The 19,175-nt window shown below is 43.2% G+C and overlaps 1 protein-coding gene across 8 annotated transcripts in view; it reads right to left on the bottom strand.

Moving 5' to 3' along the window:
• Positions 1-2,431: 2,431 nt before the first annotated feature.
• The window catches only part of NPAS3 (neuronal PAS domain protein 3), a 631,952-nt gene continuing 615,208 nt past the window's right edge, over positions 2,432-19,175 (bottom strand). For all 8 annotated transcript variants that reach the window (XM_063947474.1, XM_063947478.1, XM_063947476.1 and 5 more), the window contains one exon: positions 2,432-8,525. In XM_063947474.1, the coding sequence (XP_063803544.1) occupies positions 7,126-8,525 (1,400 nt within the window). In that variant the 3' untranslated portion in view covers positions 2,432-7,125. The remainder of the gene's footprint in view (positions 8,526-19,175) is intronic.

Here is a 19,175-nt window from a genome sequence, read left to right as displayed (position 1 = left end):
CCACCCATTTGGGAACTTTGGGGCTTCCCCATGGTACTACAGTACAAGACCCCAGTATCCACTAGGACGTAAGAGAAAATAGGAATTCAATACCTACCGGTAATTCCTTTTCTCCTAGACCGTAGTGGATACTGGGCGCCCGCCTCAGTGCTTCGTTCCTGCTTACCTGTGTAAGTATTGGGTTGGACTGACGTTGCGGTCCCGTTTTGTTGTTGGGATAGCCGTGCTATCTGGGTTTGGTTGGTGTTGCTATCCTCTGTTCTGGTTAGCGCCCTCCTTTCATTCATGGTTGTGTGTTGGCTTGTTGCCTCACCGCTGTTGCATTGTGCTTCTCTCATGTTATGTCCGTCTCCTCGGGCACAGTTTTCCTAGACTGAGTCTGGTAGGAGGGGCATAGAGGGGAGGAGCCAGCACACACATACAAACACTAAAAGTTTTAAAGTGCCAAGCTCCAATGGACCTGATCTATACCCCATGGTACTAAAGTACAAGACCCCAGTATCCACTACGGACTAGAAGAAAAGGAATTACCGGTAGGAATTAAATTCCTATTTTTAGATTCCTCAAAGTAGCCCCCTTTTGCTCTGATGACAGCTTTGCACACTCTTGGCATTCTCTCCATCAGCTTCATGAGGTAGTCTCCTTGAATGGTTTTCCCAGTCTTGAAGGAGTACCCAGAGGTGCTGAGCACTTGTTGGCTGCTTTTCCTTCACTCTGTGGTGCAACTCATCCCAAACCATCTCAATTGGGTTTAGGTCGGGTGATTGTGGAGGCCAGGTCATCTGACGCAGCACTCCATCACTGTCCTTCTTGGTCAGGTAGCCATTACATAGCCTGGAGATGTGTTTGGGGTCATTGTCATGTTGAAAAACAAATGATGGTCCCAATAAGAACAAACCAGATGGGATGGGATGGCATGGCGCTGCAGAATGCTGTGGTAGCCATGCTGGTTAAATGTGCCTTGAATTTTGAACAAATCACCAACAGTGTCATCAGTAAAGCACCCCACACCATCTCACCTCCTCCTCCATGCTTCACAGTGGGAACCACACACGCAGAAACCATCTGCTCACCTTCTCTGCGACTCACAAAGACACAGCAGTTGGAACCAAAAATCTCAAATTTGGACTCGTCAGACCAAAGTACAGATTTCCACTGGTCTAATGTCCATTTCTTGTTTTTTTGGCCCAAACAATTCTCTTCTTCTTGTTGTTCATCCTCAGTAGTGGCTACTTCCCAGCAATTCAACCATGAACAGTTGATGTTCAGATTTGTCTGCTACTTGAACTCTGTGAGGAATTTATGTGGGCTCTAATCTGAGGTGCTGTTAAGTACCGGTTTCTGAGGCTGGTAAGTCTAATGAACTTATGCTCTGCAGCAGAGGTTACTCTTGGTCTTCCTTTCCTGGGGAGGTCCTCATGAGAGCCAGTTTCATCATAGCGTTTGATGGTTTTTGCAAGTGCACTTGAGGATACATTCAAAGTTCTTGAAATTTTCTGTATCGACTGACCTTCATGTCTTAAAGTAATGATGGACTGTCGTTTTTCTTTGCTGAGTTGAGTGGTTCACGCCATAATATGGATTACAACAGTAGTCACATAGGGGTGCCACTGTGTACTAACCCTACCTCTGCACAACACAACTGATGGGTCTCAAACACATTAAGAAGGCAAGTAATTCCACAGATTGACTCTTGACAAGGCACACCTGTTAATTCAAAACCATCCTAGGAGACTACCTTATGAAGCTGATTGAGAGAATGCCAAAAGTGTGAAAAGCTGCCATCAAAGCAAAAGGGGGCTACTTTGAGGAATCCAAAATATTAAACATATTTTGATTTAACACTTTTTTGTTTACAAAATAATTCCATATGTGTTCTTTCATAGTTTTGATGTCTTCAGTATTAATCTACAATGTAGAAAATAATAAAAATAAATAATAACCATTGAATGAGAAGGTGTGTCCAAACTTTTTACTGGTACTGTACATGTGATCAAGTTTATGTGAGGTAATAATTTTATTTCTTATAAATAGCGCCAATGATCTTCCATTTGTTTTTATTAAATAGAAAATGCTACGATTTTGCTATATGGTATAATATCTACAGATGAAGCACTCTTTTGCAGTTATTTTAGAATGATGTTAGAACGTTTTTAGTTTTTTTTGCAGTTCACTCAAATATCACTAGCAATTCAGAGTTTAACGAATCAGAGACCTGTGAAAAGGTAACAAACAGCCACATAGCAATATAACGTTATGGTGCATCATTTTACTGCAATAAACTCAGCATCTGTTATAACTGAACTGGAACAAGAAGAACCACCCAGAATTCGTGAATAAGTAAAAAACCACACATGCCCCAGCAATAAGATTTTCCCTGATCAGGATGGTGTTAATGTGTGAAAGAAAAGATGCCAAAACTGCAAACAAATCCAAAATGTAAAGTTTATTATGAAAATGGTACCTGCCGGATGAATCAAAAATTAATTTACATAAAAGACAGCATGTATGGTGTGTAAGCAGCAGGCCTAGAAAAGTATAAAAAAGAACCTTGTTTAAAAAAATGAAATTATGTACAGATTTTTTTTCGCTTTTTTGTATATTTTTTTTCTGCACTGAATTAATTTGATGGTTAATGGAAAAATAATGTTTTTCTTTCTTTTTTTACAACAGATGAGGCACGTTGAGTTAAAACTGAGTTAGATTTCAAAACACAATAAGACGTACCCATAACTTTCGCATTTTTTTTTTAAACGTTTTAATATATATTTTTAAACGTTTAAGTTGATAACACTGCTGGGTTTACAGGTACAATTTTGTCTATTTCCTATTAACCCTCTCTTGTTAATTTTGAATAATTAACCAAAGTGGCACCAACCTCGTAAAGTTTTCATATTAATTTACAAGAAATAGTTAAAAACACAGACACAGTCGTCACACATAAAAATGACTTTTTCGTCATTTTAGCAAATTGTCAGACAATTTATTTTCAAAGCAGCTGTTAAATTTGCTCATTTGAAATAACCAGAAATCTTCAATAGTTTATTATTATTAATAATATTATTTTTTTAATCTTTTGACACAACACAAACACTTATTAAAAAAATATTTAAAAAAAGGAACAGAAGAAAAACAAACAAACAAACGAACAAACAAACAAAAAACAAGGATGGAAGACAAAGGGTAAATCATAAGACTTTGAAGTGAGATTTCAGTGTTTGTACCACCGAGAATGTGCAAGGAGTCATCATTTTGACCCGTTCCATCTGTACAAAATTCTAGATTTGCATTTTCGAGTTCTAGAGTAGTAGCCAGTCCAGTAGACAAAATGGTTGTAACTTGGTTTTAGTTTATCTCGTCTTACTGTCCCATTAACACAGGGATGGGGAACCTTCGGCCCTCCAGCTGTTGGTGAACTACACATACCAGAATGCCCTGCAACAGTTTTAGTATGACCAAATAGCAAAACTGTAGCAAGGCATGCTGGTATGTGTAGTTCAAAAACAGCTGGAGGGCCATAGGTTCCCCACCCCTGCTATAGCAAAAGGTAGGGGAAAGAGCCATAAATTGTAGCTTAATTATCTAAATGCTGTAATAGACAGCAAGGATGTTCTGTCATAATTTGGACTCCAAAACAGCATGTCCAATATTCCCCATATGGTACTTGGTTGTGGTAAGACAACGTAACTCAGTTAGGAGGCATATCCAGCTTTAGGTGACACCTTAATGAAATGCTGTAATGCCGGTAAGTGGGTAACCATATGAATTGCCATTGATTTCAATGACCAGGGTAAATCAAATGGTTTCAAGGACTCTGCAGAAGCAGAGCTGTACCTACAGTACATGGACCGCTGACATGTGTAAACAAAGTCTGATAAGACTGGCTAAAGTGTATGAAACATTCCAATGTTTCTATCACCATTAATGAGCCTCCTCTAGATAGAGTAGATGCAAAACTACAGTAAGCTACTGATATGGTAGATCAACTTCTCTACAGCTGCAGCTAATCCGAAGAGGCTGGAGAGCTGCCAATCTTCATGCGGGGTAAGAAAGAGAGCTAACCTTCGACCCTTGCACAAAGCACATAGGCAGCTTTCTGAAAATGTTTCCTTTCTCGTTTATGTGGTAAAGACAGACACGGGACAGAGGTAAAAATTACAGAACAGTCATTAAGACAGAGTACTGAAATTTCACAACAGTAAAAGCGATAGCAAAAATTAAAACAAAGAAAGAGCAAAGTTACCCATAGGGTGTACCAACAGTGAAAGCAGCGTTGCCACTATACAAACATCCACGAGCCCCCAGGTACCACTGATTCACTGACACACAGGGAGTAAAGAACGTGACAGACCCAGACTACAGTTTTAAAAGCACAGAGAAAGACAACAGATATAAACAATCACATTAGCTTAGAATATACTGCATATTGTAACACACGTTGAAATTGGAATGAGACAGCTAAAAGACACTCGGAAATGGTTCTTTTTTTTTTCTTTTTCTTTTTTTTAAATCTCTTTAGATCTTTGTTTTTTTCTTATTTTTTAATACACGAAGCAACACATTACAAAGTCTCACACCTGGTAATAGATGTTTCACGGATAAGCTGCCAAACAGACTGGAAGTAGGTAATGATAACCCATTATTCCATGAAACGTCACACTTTTGGTTTCTGAATGACTCAGATTTTTTTTTTCCCTTCTGATTTCTGGTAACCGAAACAGAGGTCTGTATCTGTACTTGCTTTGTTCTTAACTTTTTTTTTTTTTTAATTATTCCCCCTTGCCCTTTTTAATTTTGTATTTTTTTTTTTTTAATTTTAAGAGAGACTTTCTTACTGAGAGTAACATAAAAAAAATATATTTGTTAGTCATTTGCCAGAATTTTAAACTGGGCTTTAAACCCGTCAAAGTGCATTAGACGGAGAGTAGAAATGCTATAGAAACTTATGAGTAAAAAAATATGGAGGTTAAGATGATTTCTAAATCTTAATTTTTTTTTTTTTAATCCACTTATTGTAAAATATAACAGAAAAACACAATGCTGGTGAGGACACGCAACATGTAACAGCAAAACATGACGGGTCAGTAAAGTGTTTTGTGCAATAAAAAGAATCCACAAAGTAACCCACTGTTTACATAATTCTGCCACTAGTGTTATTTTGCTTGCGCAAATAACCTTGCTTACAAAATGAGCGGCATCCGTTAAAGCACCAAAATGGTTAATCATCTCAGCGGCCTGTTCTAGTACCATGTTCTAAGCCTCTCTGACAGCAAAATGGTTATAGTGTGTTTGAGCCAAAATAATTTGCCTGCACCCTGTCTATAAAGGGCTATTAGCATATCTGAAATATTAGGAAACATTTTTTATTTTCCTAGAGTTAGTTTGAGGTGAGAGATAAAGACTATAGAATTTAACCAGCAATTTTATAAAACATTCACATTTGTGTCATTCAAATGCTCCCATCTCCATCAGCAACGTCTACTTAAGCTTCTGCTACACAAACATTGAGCGCTGTTGGCAATCTGTTTCCCAAATGCTACTCACATTTCCTCCACCAACTGCTCCATACATCCCCACCAAAAACTCCTCATAATCAGAGAAGACAACCAACTTCTATTTAGGCTGCCCCTTCAGAACTCTGGTCAGGCAGGAGAAAGTTGGAGGACACTCTTTGGCTAGATGTTAAAGATCTGCCTTACCTTGACCAATTACTTAAATGCCTGTTCTTATTTACCAAGGAAGTTCTTAGGACTAAAATATAGCTGCCGTAAATGAGAGATGTCTTGTGTCTGGAATAACTGACAATGCCAGTAATTACTTTCTACACAGGGTGCTATTAATTTACTGTGTTAATGAGCCTTGCCGACAACATATAGATTTGGTAGGGTAAGTGATGACTATATGTTAAAAGAATCCATGTGGATCATAATCTAAATTTGAAGGATGTTTTGGGACATTTGCTTTTGTTGAATAAAGCAGAACATTTCACCTTACAACATTGCACGGGCAAGACCATTCTTATGAGCAGCAGGAACTGCTGTCCATTGCTCCTTAAGCTACTGCTGAAACAAATTTCATGGGATGCTTCAGTAACAGCTGGAGGGCAGAGCGTTGTGCAACAATGATCTAGATCCTGTCAGTAGCAGTATTTCCACCTAGGAGGCAGTATACACAGTTAGAATTTTTGAAGTGACAGAATCCACCTGATTAAAGGTTTTCTATAGTGGTTGGACTGATGTGGAAAACTCTCTTTCCTGCATGTGACACAATATCGTCATCATATACACACATACATCCCCCTTGAAAAGACAAGGCATCTTGGTACATCAATACACAGCTGTCATGGTGACTGTTTCAACCCCATTTAGAACTGTTGGAGGAGGTCAATGCAAGCCTGATAACACTTCCAGGGTCCAGTAGTGCAAGCCATGCTAACTCTTTCCCTGCCACAGCAGCATGCTTAGCATTGCTCCTCTGGTAATGAAAGAGTTAATGGCAATAAGCTCTAGCAGCAGAGAGGGTAAGGTCCCAACATTATGATAAATAAATACTACAAAGAATGTGAGCAGTGTCTCAGTATTTTGGCAGTGACAGGAAGGGGGAGGAGTTAGAGAAGCCCATAAAGGGATCAGGGGTACAAAACAAAAATGTAAATCAAGGTGTGAGCCAAAGTGCTGGAAATTTTAGGTTGTACAGGATCAGAACGCAGCCGTTGCAACCCTGTCTACGCAAAGGGGCAACGGGCACAGTGCGAGCGGTCCTCAGGAAAGGCATCTGCCAACTAAACCAAAGCCGCAGAAAGGGGGTTAATGGAGGAGCGAACATTTTGTGCAGCCCTGCTAGAATTATGAGGTTCGGAAGACGGGGCTACTGGTCCCAGAATATTTTGAAGGAAGGAGTTAGCATAAAGGATAGAGTCATGAGGAATACCTCCTCTTGCGGCTTTGGATTAGGGAGCAGTGGAGAAGACATGGGCTGGCCAAGTTTAGCTGCCCCTAACACCAGTACACAGCCACCTACATTCTGCAATACTTTATTACGTCTTTCTCTACTTTCTGCAGTCTGTTCATCTTTCGTCTCCTCCTTCTATCTGTCTTTCATTCATTCATTTTTCTCCTTTTTTTTTCAGTCCTCTTTACGTTCTAGAGTCTGTGCTGCATGGATGCCATTGCTGTACACAGGGAAGGGAAGGGAAGAGAATATCCCATCAGCTGTCGTGAAGACGCTGGCAGCAGGCACCTGGGTAAGACCAGCACCTGTCACCGCTCCTCCAAATGGGCCAGACATGTTTAATCGGTGTACATGATGGTACAGCATCTCCATTGGGGTTTTGGGATCCAAACCAAAACCAGGGCCATTTACATCCACAAAGTTCACTGGGTGGGCATTGGGGAGCAGGTTGCCCTGCATGGCGAGTGTCACCTCAGCTGGGGCATAGCGAATGGTGCCTGTAGTATACACCCTCTGTCCACTACTTCCTGTGGCTGCAAGAGTTCCTGCCACACGATGTACAAGAGGAAGGACCACATTGCCTGCCTGAAGCCTCTGTAGTGCTTCTAGCTCTCCTGCGTACAGAAGGGAATTTGATGGGCCACCTGTCTGGGGTGGTTTCTCACGGGGAGAAGCAGAGAGTGGAGGTGAAAGTGGGTCAGAGTTGACAGAACCCAAGCCCCCTGAGGATCCAGAGTATTGCGCTTTGCTGCGCCCAGCTCCCTCAGCCCCACCTGGGGGTGTGAGAACAGAGTCTGGTATGGAAACATGGAGGGCTGGAGGTGCAGCAGCAGTGGAGGATGGGGAGGGGGAGAAGTGCTCACCTCCTGCAGGAGGCTTTGTCATACTATAAGGGGATTCATTGCGTGAGATCTCCCGATTAGGTGGGAAGTTCCAAATACTGCTATCATTATCAAAGTTGATAGGCTCTGACATTTCTGTCTTGATCTTTAGTACAGATGAAGAAGAACAGCTTCCTGTTGGAGGAGGAGTGGAAGGCAGGAGTCTTGGAGGATCCCCCAATGTGCCCTCTATCCCACTAGGGCTGGATCCCCCAGACAGACGCCTCCTTCGTCCACCACATGGCCCTAAGCCTTTTCTCCTCCTCCTTTTTCTTCGCTGGTGTCTGCCTAGAACCCCAGTGACACAAATTCCCCTCTCTTCTTCTTCCTCCTCTTCCCCACTCTCAGAGTCTTTGACACTGTCAGAGCTCAGGGACTCAGGTCCACGCATGTCCGTCTCACTCTCTGTGTAGCGCTCAACTTTAATGTGCATAGGGCCAAGTGCTCCCAGAGCAGTAATACCCCCTAACGCACTTAACCCTCCTTGTTCCATCTCTTCTTCTGCCTTCCTAACCTCACAGTCTTCACTTTCTTCACTCTCCTCACTGCAAGCATCACTTGAGCTGTTGGCCTCTTCGTCACAGTTCATCTCGGGGTCAGAATGTGGCCCAGGCTGCTTACGGTCCGGCTCTGGATCCTCACTTTGCTCTGAAAGGTTCCCTTTGCCATCTGACTTCGGATTATCATTATCCTCTGTGGGGATTAAAAATCATAACATTATTTTTTTTTGCAATATATCTATCATCAATTCATGCTACAGCCTTGAAGACAAAACAGATGATAATTGACTTATTACTATTTACTCCTCTTGGTTGCAATTAAACATTATACATCAATATGGAAAATGAGCATAAATAAACCAAAGTTTAATTTTTTTAGTGCTATTAGTTCACCTACTGTAGGAGCAATGAAAGTATTTAAATTGAATAAAAATCTGATAAAAAAGGGGGCAGACTAGATGGGCCAAGTGGTTCTTATCTGCCGTCACATTCTATGTTTCTATGAGCCTAAGATAAAGACACCTATCTGTAAGAGGTCTCATGCTTGGTTAGTGTAAGTCAAAACAGGTGCTTCATCATGAAAATTGAAAAACAAGGTCACTGAAAGCACTAATCAAGTGACGGTTATAAGATTTTTTTTGCTTCATTTTAGTCAGTGGATCTAAGTTTTGAATTTTAGTCTGATTTTAGTCATACCTTTTGCAAACAGTTTAATGCTACTGTTATGGAATTTGCTGTAGAACATTTCTCTAAAATCCCCTAGAGAAGTTTGCACACAGTACCTTTAACTATGTGTTTAGTAATCTAGATTTGGTAGGCTGAGAATGTGTTACATACAGAGTCTGACTTACTGTAGTGCTCCCATGTATCATATACAAATTGCTTACTAAAGTTCGCAGCAGGTCATATTTATTTTCTGCAAATATCTAGAACATATAATTTAATTTAAACCCCTATTTCCAGTGTTAATTCCAGTGTCCTTTGACAAGGATTTTAAATTTAGTTTTAGTCTTAGTCACTTTGCTTTGTTTTTAGTTAAGATCTAGTCAGGGGATCTCAGTTTTATTTTAGTCTAATTTTAGTCCTGAAATAAACTGTAGTCGACAAATACTTTTAATCAACATTTTTGTCGACAAAATTAACACTGCTGCTGAAGACTGCAGGAGACTTTAGGAAAAGTATTATATTTAAGTAGGACAGTTAACTAAACATCCAACAAAATCCTCAACAGAGTGCATCAATTCTAATGGAACTCAAGCAACGATGCCAAGTAGTTTGCCCAGGTGTGGTAGGGACTTACCTAAATGGACTCAGACTTTTTATTATTTGTTACAGAATATTTTATGTTGGTGGTAAGAATTCCTTTAAAATTCTGTGATAGATGAAAATAAACTGTGCTAAATAGGGTAAATGATTTTTCATAGCCACGGAATAGTTATACATCTACAGAGGTTTTAGGGATTTGTATTAAAAGTAAAGAAATTATGTTACAAAATGAGACACTTGAAGATACATTAAACAGGTATATCAGAGTGACATTGCAAATGTAACCAATATGAAATTGCACCCACCCCGTTTTCATTTGACAAAGGGACAATGGGGGTCATTCCGAGTTGTTCGCTCGTTATTTTTTTCTCGCAACGGAGCGATTAGTCGCTAATGCGCATGCGCAATGCCCGCAGTGCGACTGCGCCAAGTAAATTTGCTATGCAGTTAGGTATTTTACTCACGGCATTACAAGGTTTTTTCTTCGTTCTGGTGATCGTAATGTGATTGACAGGAAGTGGGTGTTTCTGGGCGGAAACTGGCCGTTTTATGGGTGTGTGCGAAAAAACGCTACCGTTTCTGGGAAAAACGCGGGAGTGGCTGGAGAAACGGAGGAGTGTCTGGGCGAACGCTGGGTGTGTTTGTGACGTCAAACCAGGAACGAAACTGACTGAACTGATCGCAGATGCCGAGTAAGTCTGGAGCTACTCAGAAACTGCTAAGAAGTGTCTATTCGCTATTTTGCTAATCTTTCGTTCGCAATTTTGATAAGCTAAGATTCACTCCCAGTAGGCGGCGGCTTAGCGTGTGCAAAGCTGCTAAAAGCAGTTTGCGAGCGAACAACTCAGAATGAGGGCCAATGTTTTTTTTTTTTACTAAGGGCTTGTGCTAATGCTGCTATGCTAGTTACTAGAGATGAGCGGGTTCGGTTCCTCGGAATCCGAACCCGCCCGAACTTCATGTTTTTTTACACGGGTCCGAGCGACTCGGATCTTCCCGCCTTGCTCGGTTAACCCGAGCGCGCCCGAACGTCATCATCCCGCTGTCGGATTTTCGCGAGGCTCGGATTCTATCGCGAGACTCGGATTCTATATAAGGAGCCGCGCGTCGCCGCCATTTTCACACGTGCATTGAGATTGATAGGGAGAGGACGTGGCTGGCGTCCTCTCCGTTTATAGAGAGTGAGACTAGAGTAGAGAGAGACACAGTAGTAATTTTGGGGAGCATTAGGAGGAGTACTAGACTAGTTACTTGCTGAAGTGATAGATAGTGTGACTGTATTATCTGACTTGTGGGGGAGACACTGACAGTGGGGAGCAGTTAGAGTCTGAGAGCAGGACTCAGGAGTACATATAACGTACAGTGCACACTTTTGCTGCCAGAGTGCCACACTGCCATTGTGACCACACTGACCACCAGTATAATATATATTGTGATTGTCTGCTTAGGAGTACTACTTGCAAGTTGCTGATAGTGTGACCAGTGACCTGACCACCAGTTTATAATAATCACCACCAGTTTAATATATATAATATATATATATAATTGTATATAATATATATATAATATTGTATACCACCTACCCGTGTTTTTTTTTTTTTCCTTTCTTCTTGATACATACTACTATAGTAGCTTACTGTAGCAGTCTGCGGTGCTGCTGAGCTGACAGTGTCCAGCAGGTCCGTCATCAGTCATTACATAATAAATATATATACCTGTCCGGCTGCAGTACTAGTGATATTATATATATATATTAATTTCATCTCATTATCATCCAGTCTATATTAGCAGCAGACACAGTACGGTAGTCCACGGCTGTAGCTACCTCTGTGTCGGCAGTCGCTGGTCCATCCATAATTGTATACCACCTACCCGTGGTTTTTTTTTTTTCTTTCTTCTTGATACATACTACTATAGTAGCTTACTGTAGCAGTCTGCGGTGCTGCTGAGCTGACAGTGTCCAGCAGGTCCGTCATCAGTCATTAGTACATAATAAATATATATTATATACCTGTCCGGCTGCAGTACTAGTGTGATATTATATATATATATATTGATTTCATCTCATTATCATCCAGTCTATATTAGCAGCAGACACAGTACGGTAGTCCACGGCTGTAGCTACCTCTGTGTCGGCAGTCGCTGGTCCATCCATAATTGTATACCACCTACCCGTGGTTTTTTTTTTTCTTTCTTCTTGATACATACTACTATAGTAGCTTACTGTAGCAGTCTGCGGTGCTGCTGAGCTGACAGTGTCCAGCAGGTCCGTCATCAGTCATTAGTACATAATAAATATATATTATATACCTGTCCGGCTGCAGTACTAGTGTGATATTATATATATATATATTGATTTCATCTCATTATCATCCAGTCTATATTAGCAGCAGACACAGTACGGTAGTCCACGGCTGTAGCTACCTCTGTGTCGGCAGTCGCTGGTCCATCCATAATTGTATACCACCTACCCGTGGTTTTTTTTCTTTCTTTCTTCTTGATACATACTACTATAGTAGCTTACTGTAGCAGTCTGCGGTGCTGCTGAGCTGACAGTGTCCAGCAGGTCCGTCATCAGTCATTAGTACATAATAAATGTATATTATATACCTGTCCGGCTGCAGTACTAGTGATATTATATATATATATATATTGATTTCATCTCATTATCATCCAGTCTATATTAGCAGCAGACACAGTACGGTAGTCCACGGCTGTAGCTACCTCTGTGTCTTTTAGTTGTGCCTATTAAAATATGGAGAACAAAAATGTTGAGGTTCCAAAATTAGGGAAAGATCAAGATCCACTTCCACCTCGTGCTGAAGCTGCTGCCACTAGTCATGGCCGAGACGATGAAATGCCAGCAACGTCGTCTGCCAAGGCCGATGCCCAATGTCATAGTACAGAGCATGTAAAATCCAAAACACCAAATATCAGTAAAAAAAGGACTCCAAAATCTAAAATAAAATTGTCGGAGGAGAAGCGTAAACTTGCCAATATGCCATTTACCACACGGAGTGGCAAGGAACGGCTGAGGCCCTGGCCTATGTTCATGGCTAGTGGTTCAGCTTCACATGAGGATGGAAGCACTCAGCCTCTCGCTAGAAAACTGAAAAGACTCAAGCTGGCAAAAGCACCGCAAAGAACTGTGCGTTCTTCCAAATCCCAAATCCACAAGGAGAGTCCAATTGTGTCGGTTGCGATGCCTGACCTTCCCAACACTGGACGTGAAGAGCATGCGCCTTCCACCATTTGCACGCCCCCTGCAAGTGCTGGAAGGAGCACCCGCAGTCCAGTTCCTAATAGTCAGATTGAAGATGTCAGTGTTGAAGTACACCAGGATGAGGAGGATATGGGTGTTGCTGGCGCTGGGGAGGAAATTGACAAGGAGGATTCTGATGGTGAGGTGGTTTGTTTAAGTCAGGCACCCGGGGAGACACCTGTTGTCCGTGGGAGGAATAGGGCCGTTGACATGCCTGGTGAAAATACCAAAAAAATCAGCTCTTCGGTGTGGAAGTATTTCACCAGAAATGCGGACAACATTTGTCAAGCCGTGTGTTGCCTTTGTCAAGCTGTAATAAGTAGGGGTAAGGACGTTAACCACCTCGGAACATCCTCCCTTATACGTCACCTGCAGCGCATTCATAATAAGTCAGTGACAAGTTCAAAAACTTTGGGCGACAGCGGAAGCAGTCCACTGACCAGTAAATCCCTTCCTCTTGTAACCAAGCTCACGCAAACCACCCCACCAACTCCCTCAGTGTCAATTTCCTCCTTCCCCAGGAATGCCAATAGTCCTGCAGGCCATGTCACTGGCAATTCTGACGAGTCCTCTCCTGCCTGGGATTCCTCCGATGCATCCTTGCGTGTAACGCCTACTGCTGCTGGCGCTGCTGTTGTTGCCGCTGGGAGTCGATGGTCATCCCAGAGGGGAAGTCGTACTCGTAAGACCACTTTTACTACTTCCACCAAGCAATTGACTGTCCAACAGTCCTTTGCGAGGAAGATGAAATATCACAGCAGTCATCCTGCTGCAAAGCGGATAACTGAGGCCTTGGCATCCTGGGTGGTGAGAAACGTGGTTCCGGTATCCATCATTACTGCAGAGCCAACTAGAGACTTGTTGGAGGTACTGTGTCCCCGGTACCAAATACCATCTAGGTTCCATTTCTCTAGGCAGGCGATACCGAAAATGTACACAGACCTCAGAAAAAGAGTCACCAGTGTCCTAAAAAATGCAGCTGTACCCAATGTCCACTTAACCACGGACATGTGGACAAGTGGAGCAGGGCAGGGTCAGGACTATATGACTGTGACAGCCCACTGGGTAGATGTATGGACTCCCGCCGCAAGAACAGCAGCGGCGGCACCAGTAGCAGCATCTCGCAAACGCCAACTCTTTCCTAGGCAGGCTACGCTTTGTATCACCGGTTTCCAGAATACGCACACAGCTGAAAACCTCTTACGGCAACTGAGGAAGATCATCGCGGAATGGCTTACCCCAATTGGACTCTCCTGTGGATTTGTGGCATCGGACAACGCCAGCAATATTGTGTGTGCATTAAATATGGGCAAATTCCAGCACGTCCCATGTTTTGCAAATACCTTGAATTTGGTGGTGCAGAATTTTTAAAAAAACGAGAGGGGCGTGCAAGAGATGCTGTCGGTGGCCAGAAGAATTGCGTGACACTTTCGGCGTACAGGCACCACGTACAGAAAACTGGAGCACCACCAAAAACGCCTGAACCTGCCCTGCCATCATCTGAAGCAAGAAGTGGTAACGAGGTGGAATTCAACCCTCTATATGCTTCAGAGGTTGGAGGAGCAGCAAAAGGCCATTCAAGCCTATACAATTGAGCACGATATAGGAGGTGGACTGTACCTGTCTCAAGCGCAGTGGAGAACGATTTCAACGTTGTGCAAGGTTCTGCAACCTTTTGAACTTGCCACACGTGAAGTCAGTTCAGACACTGCCAGCCTGAGTCAGGTCATTCCCCTCATCAGGCTTTTGCAGAAGAAGCTGGAGGCATTGAAGGAGGAGCTAAAAGGGAGCGATTCCGCTAGGCATGTGGGACTTGTGGATGCAGCCCTTAATTCGCTTAACAAGGATTCACGGGTGGTCAATCTGTTGAAATCAGAGCACTACATTTTGGCCACCGTGCTCGATCCTAGATTTAAAACCTACCTTGGATCTCTCTTTCCGGCAGACACAAGTCTGCTGGGGTTCAAAGACCTGCTGGTGACAAAATTGTCAAGTCAAGCGGAACGCGACCTGTCAACATCTCCTCCTTCACATTCTCCCGCAACTGGGGGTGCGAGGAAAAGGCTCAGAATTCCGAGCCCACCCGCTGGCGGTGATGCAGGGCAGTCTGGAGCGACTGCTGATGCTGACATCTGGTCCGGACTGAAGGACCTGACAACGATTACGGACATGTCATCTACTGTCACTGCATATGATTCTGTCACCATTGAAAGAATGGTGGAGGATTATATGAGTGACCGCATCCAAGTAGGCACGTCAGACAGTCCGTACTTATACTGGCAGGAAAAAGAGGCAATTTGGAGGCCCTTGCACAAACTGGCTTTATTCTACCTAAGTTGCCCTCCCACAAGTGTGTACTCCGAAAGAGTGTTTAGTGCCGCTGCTCACCTTGTCAGCAATCGGCGTACGAGGTTACTTCCAGAAAATGTGGAGAAGATGATGTTCATTAAAATGAATTATAATCAATTCCTCCGTGGAGACATTGACCAGCAGCAATTGCCTCCACAAAGTACACAGGGAGCTGAGATGGTGGATTCCAGTGGGGACGAATTGATAATCTGTGAGGAGCGGGATGTACACGGTGATATATCGGAGGATGATGATGAGGTGGACATCTTGCCTCTGTAGAGCCAGTTTGTGCAAGGAGAGATTAATTGCTTCTTTTTCGGTGGGGGTCCAAACCAACCCGTCATTTCAGTCACAGTCGTGTGGCAGACCCTGTCACTGAAATGATGGGTTGGTTAAAGTGTGCATGTCCTGTTTATACAACATAAGGGTGGGTGGGAGGGCCCAAGGACAATTCCATCTTGCACCTCTTTTTTCTTTCATTTTTATTTGCGTCATGTGCTGTTTGGGGAGTGTTTTTTGGAAGGGCCATCCTGCGTGACACTGCAGTGCCACTACTAGATGGGCCCGGTGTTTGTGTCGGCCACTAGGGTCGCTTATCTTACTCACACAGCTACCTCATTGCGCCTCTTTTTTTCTTCTTTGCGTCATGTGCTGTTTGGGGAGTGTTTTTTGGAAGGGCCATCCTGCGTGACACTGCAGTGCCACTCCTAGATGGGCCAGGTGTTTGTGTCGGCCACTAGGGTCGCTTAGCTTACTCACACAGCTACCTCATTGCGCCTCTTTTTTTCTTTGCGTCATGTGCTGTTTGGGGAGTGTTTTTTGGAAGGGCCATCCTGCGTGACACTGCAGTGCCACTCCTAGATGGGCCCGGTGTTTGTGTCGGCCACTAGGGTCGCTTATCTTACTCACACAGCTACCTCATTGCGCCTCTTTTTTTCTTTGCGTCATGTGCTGTTTGGGGAGTGTTTTTTGGAAGGGCCATCCTGCGTGACACTGCAGTGCCACTCCTAGATGGGCCCGGTGTTTGTGTCGGCCACTAGGGTCGCTTATCTTACTCACACAGCTACCTCATTGCGCCTCTTTTTTTCTTTGCGTCATGTGCTGTTTGGGGAGTGTTTTTTGGAAGGGCCATCCTGCGTGACACTGCAGTGCCACTCCTAGATGGGCCCGGTGTTTGTGTCGGCCACTAGGGTCGCTTAGCTTAGTCATCCAGCGACCTCGGTGCAAATTTTAGGACTAAAAATAATATTGTGAGGTGTGAGGTATTCAGAATAGACTGAAAATGAGTGGAAATTATGGATTTTGAGGTTAATAATACTTTGGGATCAAAATGACCCCCAAATTCTATGATTTAAGCTGTTTTTTAGTGTTTTTTGAAAAAAACACCCGAATCCAAAACACACCCGAATCCGACAAAAAAAATTCGGTGAGGTTTTGCCAAAACGCGGTCGAACCCAAAACACGGCCGCGGAACCGAACCCAAAACCAAAACACAAAACCCGAAAAATTTCAAGTGCACATCTCTACTAGTTACACCTCTGTATACAGATCATCATAGAATTTTCAAAAAATTATTTAATTCTCATTGATCCTCGTGGAACCCTACCAGTTTTCCAGATAATCTAGCTGGAGCACATATGTATCAATTGACTAACAATAGATGTACAGGTGGTACTAATTATTCCTGAGGATACCTTGAAGACACACACTGCTAGGGTTCCATGAGGAACATGTTTGAGAAACCCTGCCATAGATTAACGCAAATCTTCTTAAACTCAGTCCTCACGACATAATAACATGTTTTAAACATACCATGCTCTAGCTTCCCATCAGAGGTGGTAGAGGCTAAGACAGTAGAGCAATTTAAACGTGCATGGGATAGACATAAGGATATCCTTACAAAGAAATAAGGATCAAATAAGTTTTGAGATAAAGATATGGTAAAAAAAAAAAAGGGCAGACTAGATGGGCCAAGTGGTTCTTATCTGCCGTCAAATTCTATGTTTCTATGTTTAGAACAGGTGACTTAGGCCCTCATTCTGAGTTGATCGCTCGCTAGCTACTTTTAGCAACCGTGCAAACGCATAGTCGCCGCCCACGGGGGAGTGTATTTTCGCTTTGCAGGAATGCGAACGCCTGTGCAGCAGAGCGGCAGCAAACACATTTTGTGCAGAACAAGACCAGCCCTGTAATTACTTATTCTGTGCAATGATTGATGCGACGAAGGAGCCGGTATTGACGTCAGATACCCGCCCAGCAAACGCCCGGCCATGCCTGCGTTTTTCCAAACACTCCCAGAAAACGGTCAGTTGCCACCAAGAAACTCCCACTTCCTGTCAATCTCCCTGCCTCCGCCAGTGCGACTGAAAGCGTCACTGGAACCTGTGCAAAACCACAAAGCTCTTTGTACTTGTACGATGCGCCTGCGCATTGCGGTGTATACGCATGCGCAGATTAGCCCCGTTCTGCCAAAATCGCTGCGCTGCGAAAATCCGTAGCAAGCGTTCAACTCGGAATGAGGGCCTTAATTAGCAACTAAGGGGGTCATTCCGAGTTGATCGCTAGCTGCCGTTGTTCGCAGCGCAGGGATCAGGCTAAAAATTGGCATTTCTGCATGTGCGACGTACAGGTACAAAGTCCTTTGTGGTTTTGCACAGGTTATAGCGACGTTTTCATTCGCACTGGCGGCCGCAAGAAGATTGACAGTAAGGGGGCGTTTCTGGGTGTCAACTGACCGTTTTCAGGGAGTGCTTAGAAAAACGCAGGCATGCCAGGGAAAACGCAGGCGTGGCTGGGCGAACGCTGGACGGGTGTGTGACGTCAAAAGCCAACCCTGCAACGTTAGAATCAATGCACACGAAGAGTAAGTCCAGGGCTGGTCTTGTTTTGCACAAAATGTTTTTGCAGGCGCTTCTGCTGCACAGGCGTTCGCACTTCTGCAAAGCGAAAATACACTCCCCCGGTGGGTGGCGACAATGCATTTGCACGGCTGCTAAAAACTGCTAGCGAGCGATCAACTCGGAATGACCCCCTAAGTTAGGAGGAGAGTAGTGATCTTCAAGCAGGATCGAATTGGCCATTTTCTTCTGGCACAGTAAAACTAGTATTTTTAACAAAAATTGCCTGGGAACCTGGGGACCCAGAGGGCGTCATGTCTTGAAATACTGACTTTATTTTCTTGTCTGAGGTTTCTATTAACAGTAATTCTCTTTCAGCATTGTTAAGTCTGGGCAAATTGCAGTTTAAGAAAACTATAAAGAGCTATAAGGAGATGTGTGATATCTGTCATTGTTTTGTCTGTTTTTAAGACGGGCTATGAGGGAGGTAAATGATGATGAAGTCAATCTGTTGATTGTGGGTTTCCAGCTGGTAAGTGGAGAGGTGAGGTGTTGAATTTCTTTCAGTCTCAGTCATTCTTTATGGCCTTGTTCTTTGATAAGTATGCCTTGAAGTCCTACTTTAAGTGCTACCCAAAGAGTGGTAATGGATACCTGGAATGAAGTTAATATAAAATGTATTCTCGAATAAAGCTCTCATTCGTTGATTGTCTTAAATCAGATCAGCCTTGATGAAATAATTAAGTATACTTAAGTTATGTGCAATTTCAAGGAGAGAAAAGTTAAAGGAGTTGTATAATTAAAGCTGAGTGAAATGTTGGTAAAAAGAACAGTGGACTCTTTCTATCTTATCATCTTTGGTAGGTGACAGAGAAAGAGTGCTGGCAAACAAAGTAAAATGTGTAGTATGATGTATGATAGTTTAATGCACACCGATGTGTCCTGTGACTAAAAATTCCTTCCAGAGCCAATCAGATGGGAGGGCTGGGTACACACCACAGCGACAAAGTGGCCAGAGGGGTGCCTTCAGAAATTGTGGGGCCCGGGACTGACAAAATAGACAGGGCCCCCCCACAAAAAAAAGATTCTGCCACACCACTCCACCCCTATGTGATGTTACATGCAGGAA

Source organism: Pseudophryne corroboree, chromosome 12, assembly GCF_028390025.1.
Source record: "Pseudophryne corroboree isolate aPseCor3 chromosome 12, aPseCor3.hap2, whole genome shotgun sequence".
In the NCBI taxonomy this organism is placed as follows: domain Eukaryota; kingdom Metazoa; phylum Chordata; class Amphibia; order Anura; family Myobatrachidae; genus Pseudophryne; species Pseudophryne corroboree.
Note: the sequence above shows the minus strand (reverse complement) of the source record. Positions and strands in the feature narration are given on the sequence as shown.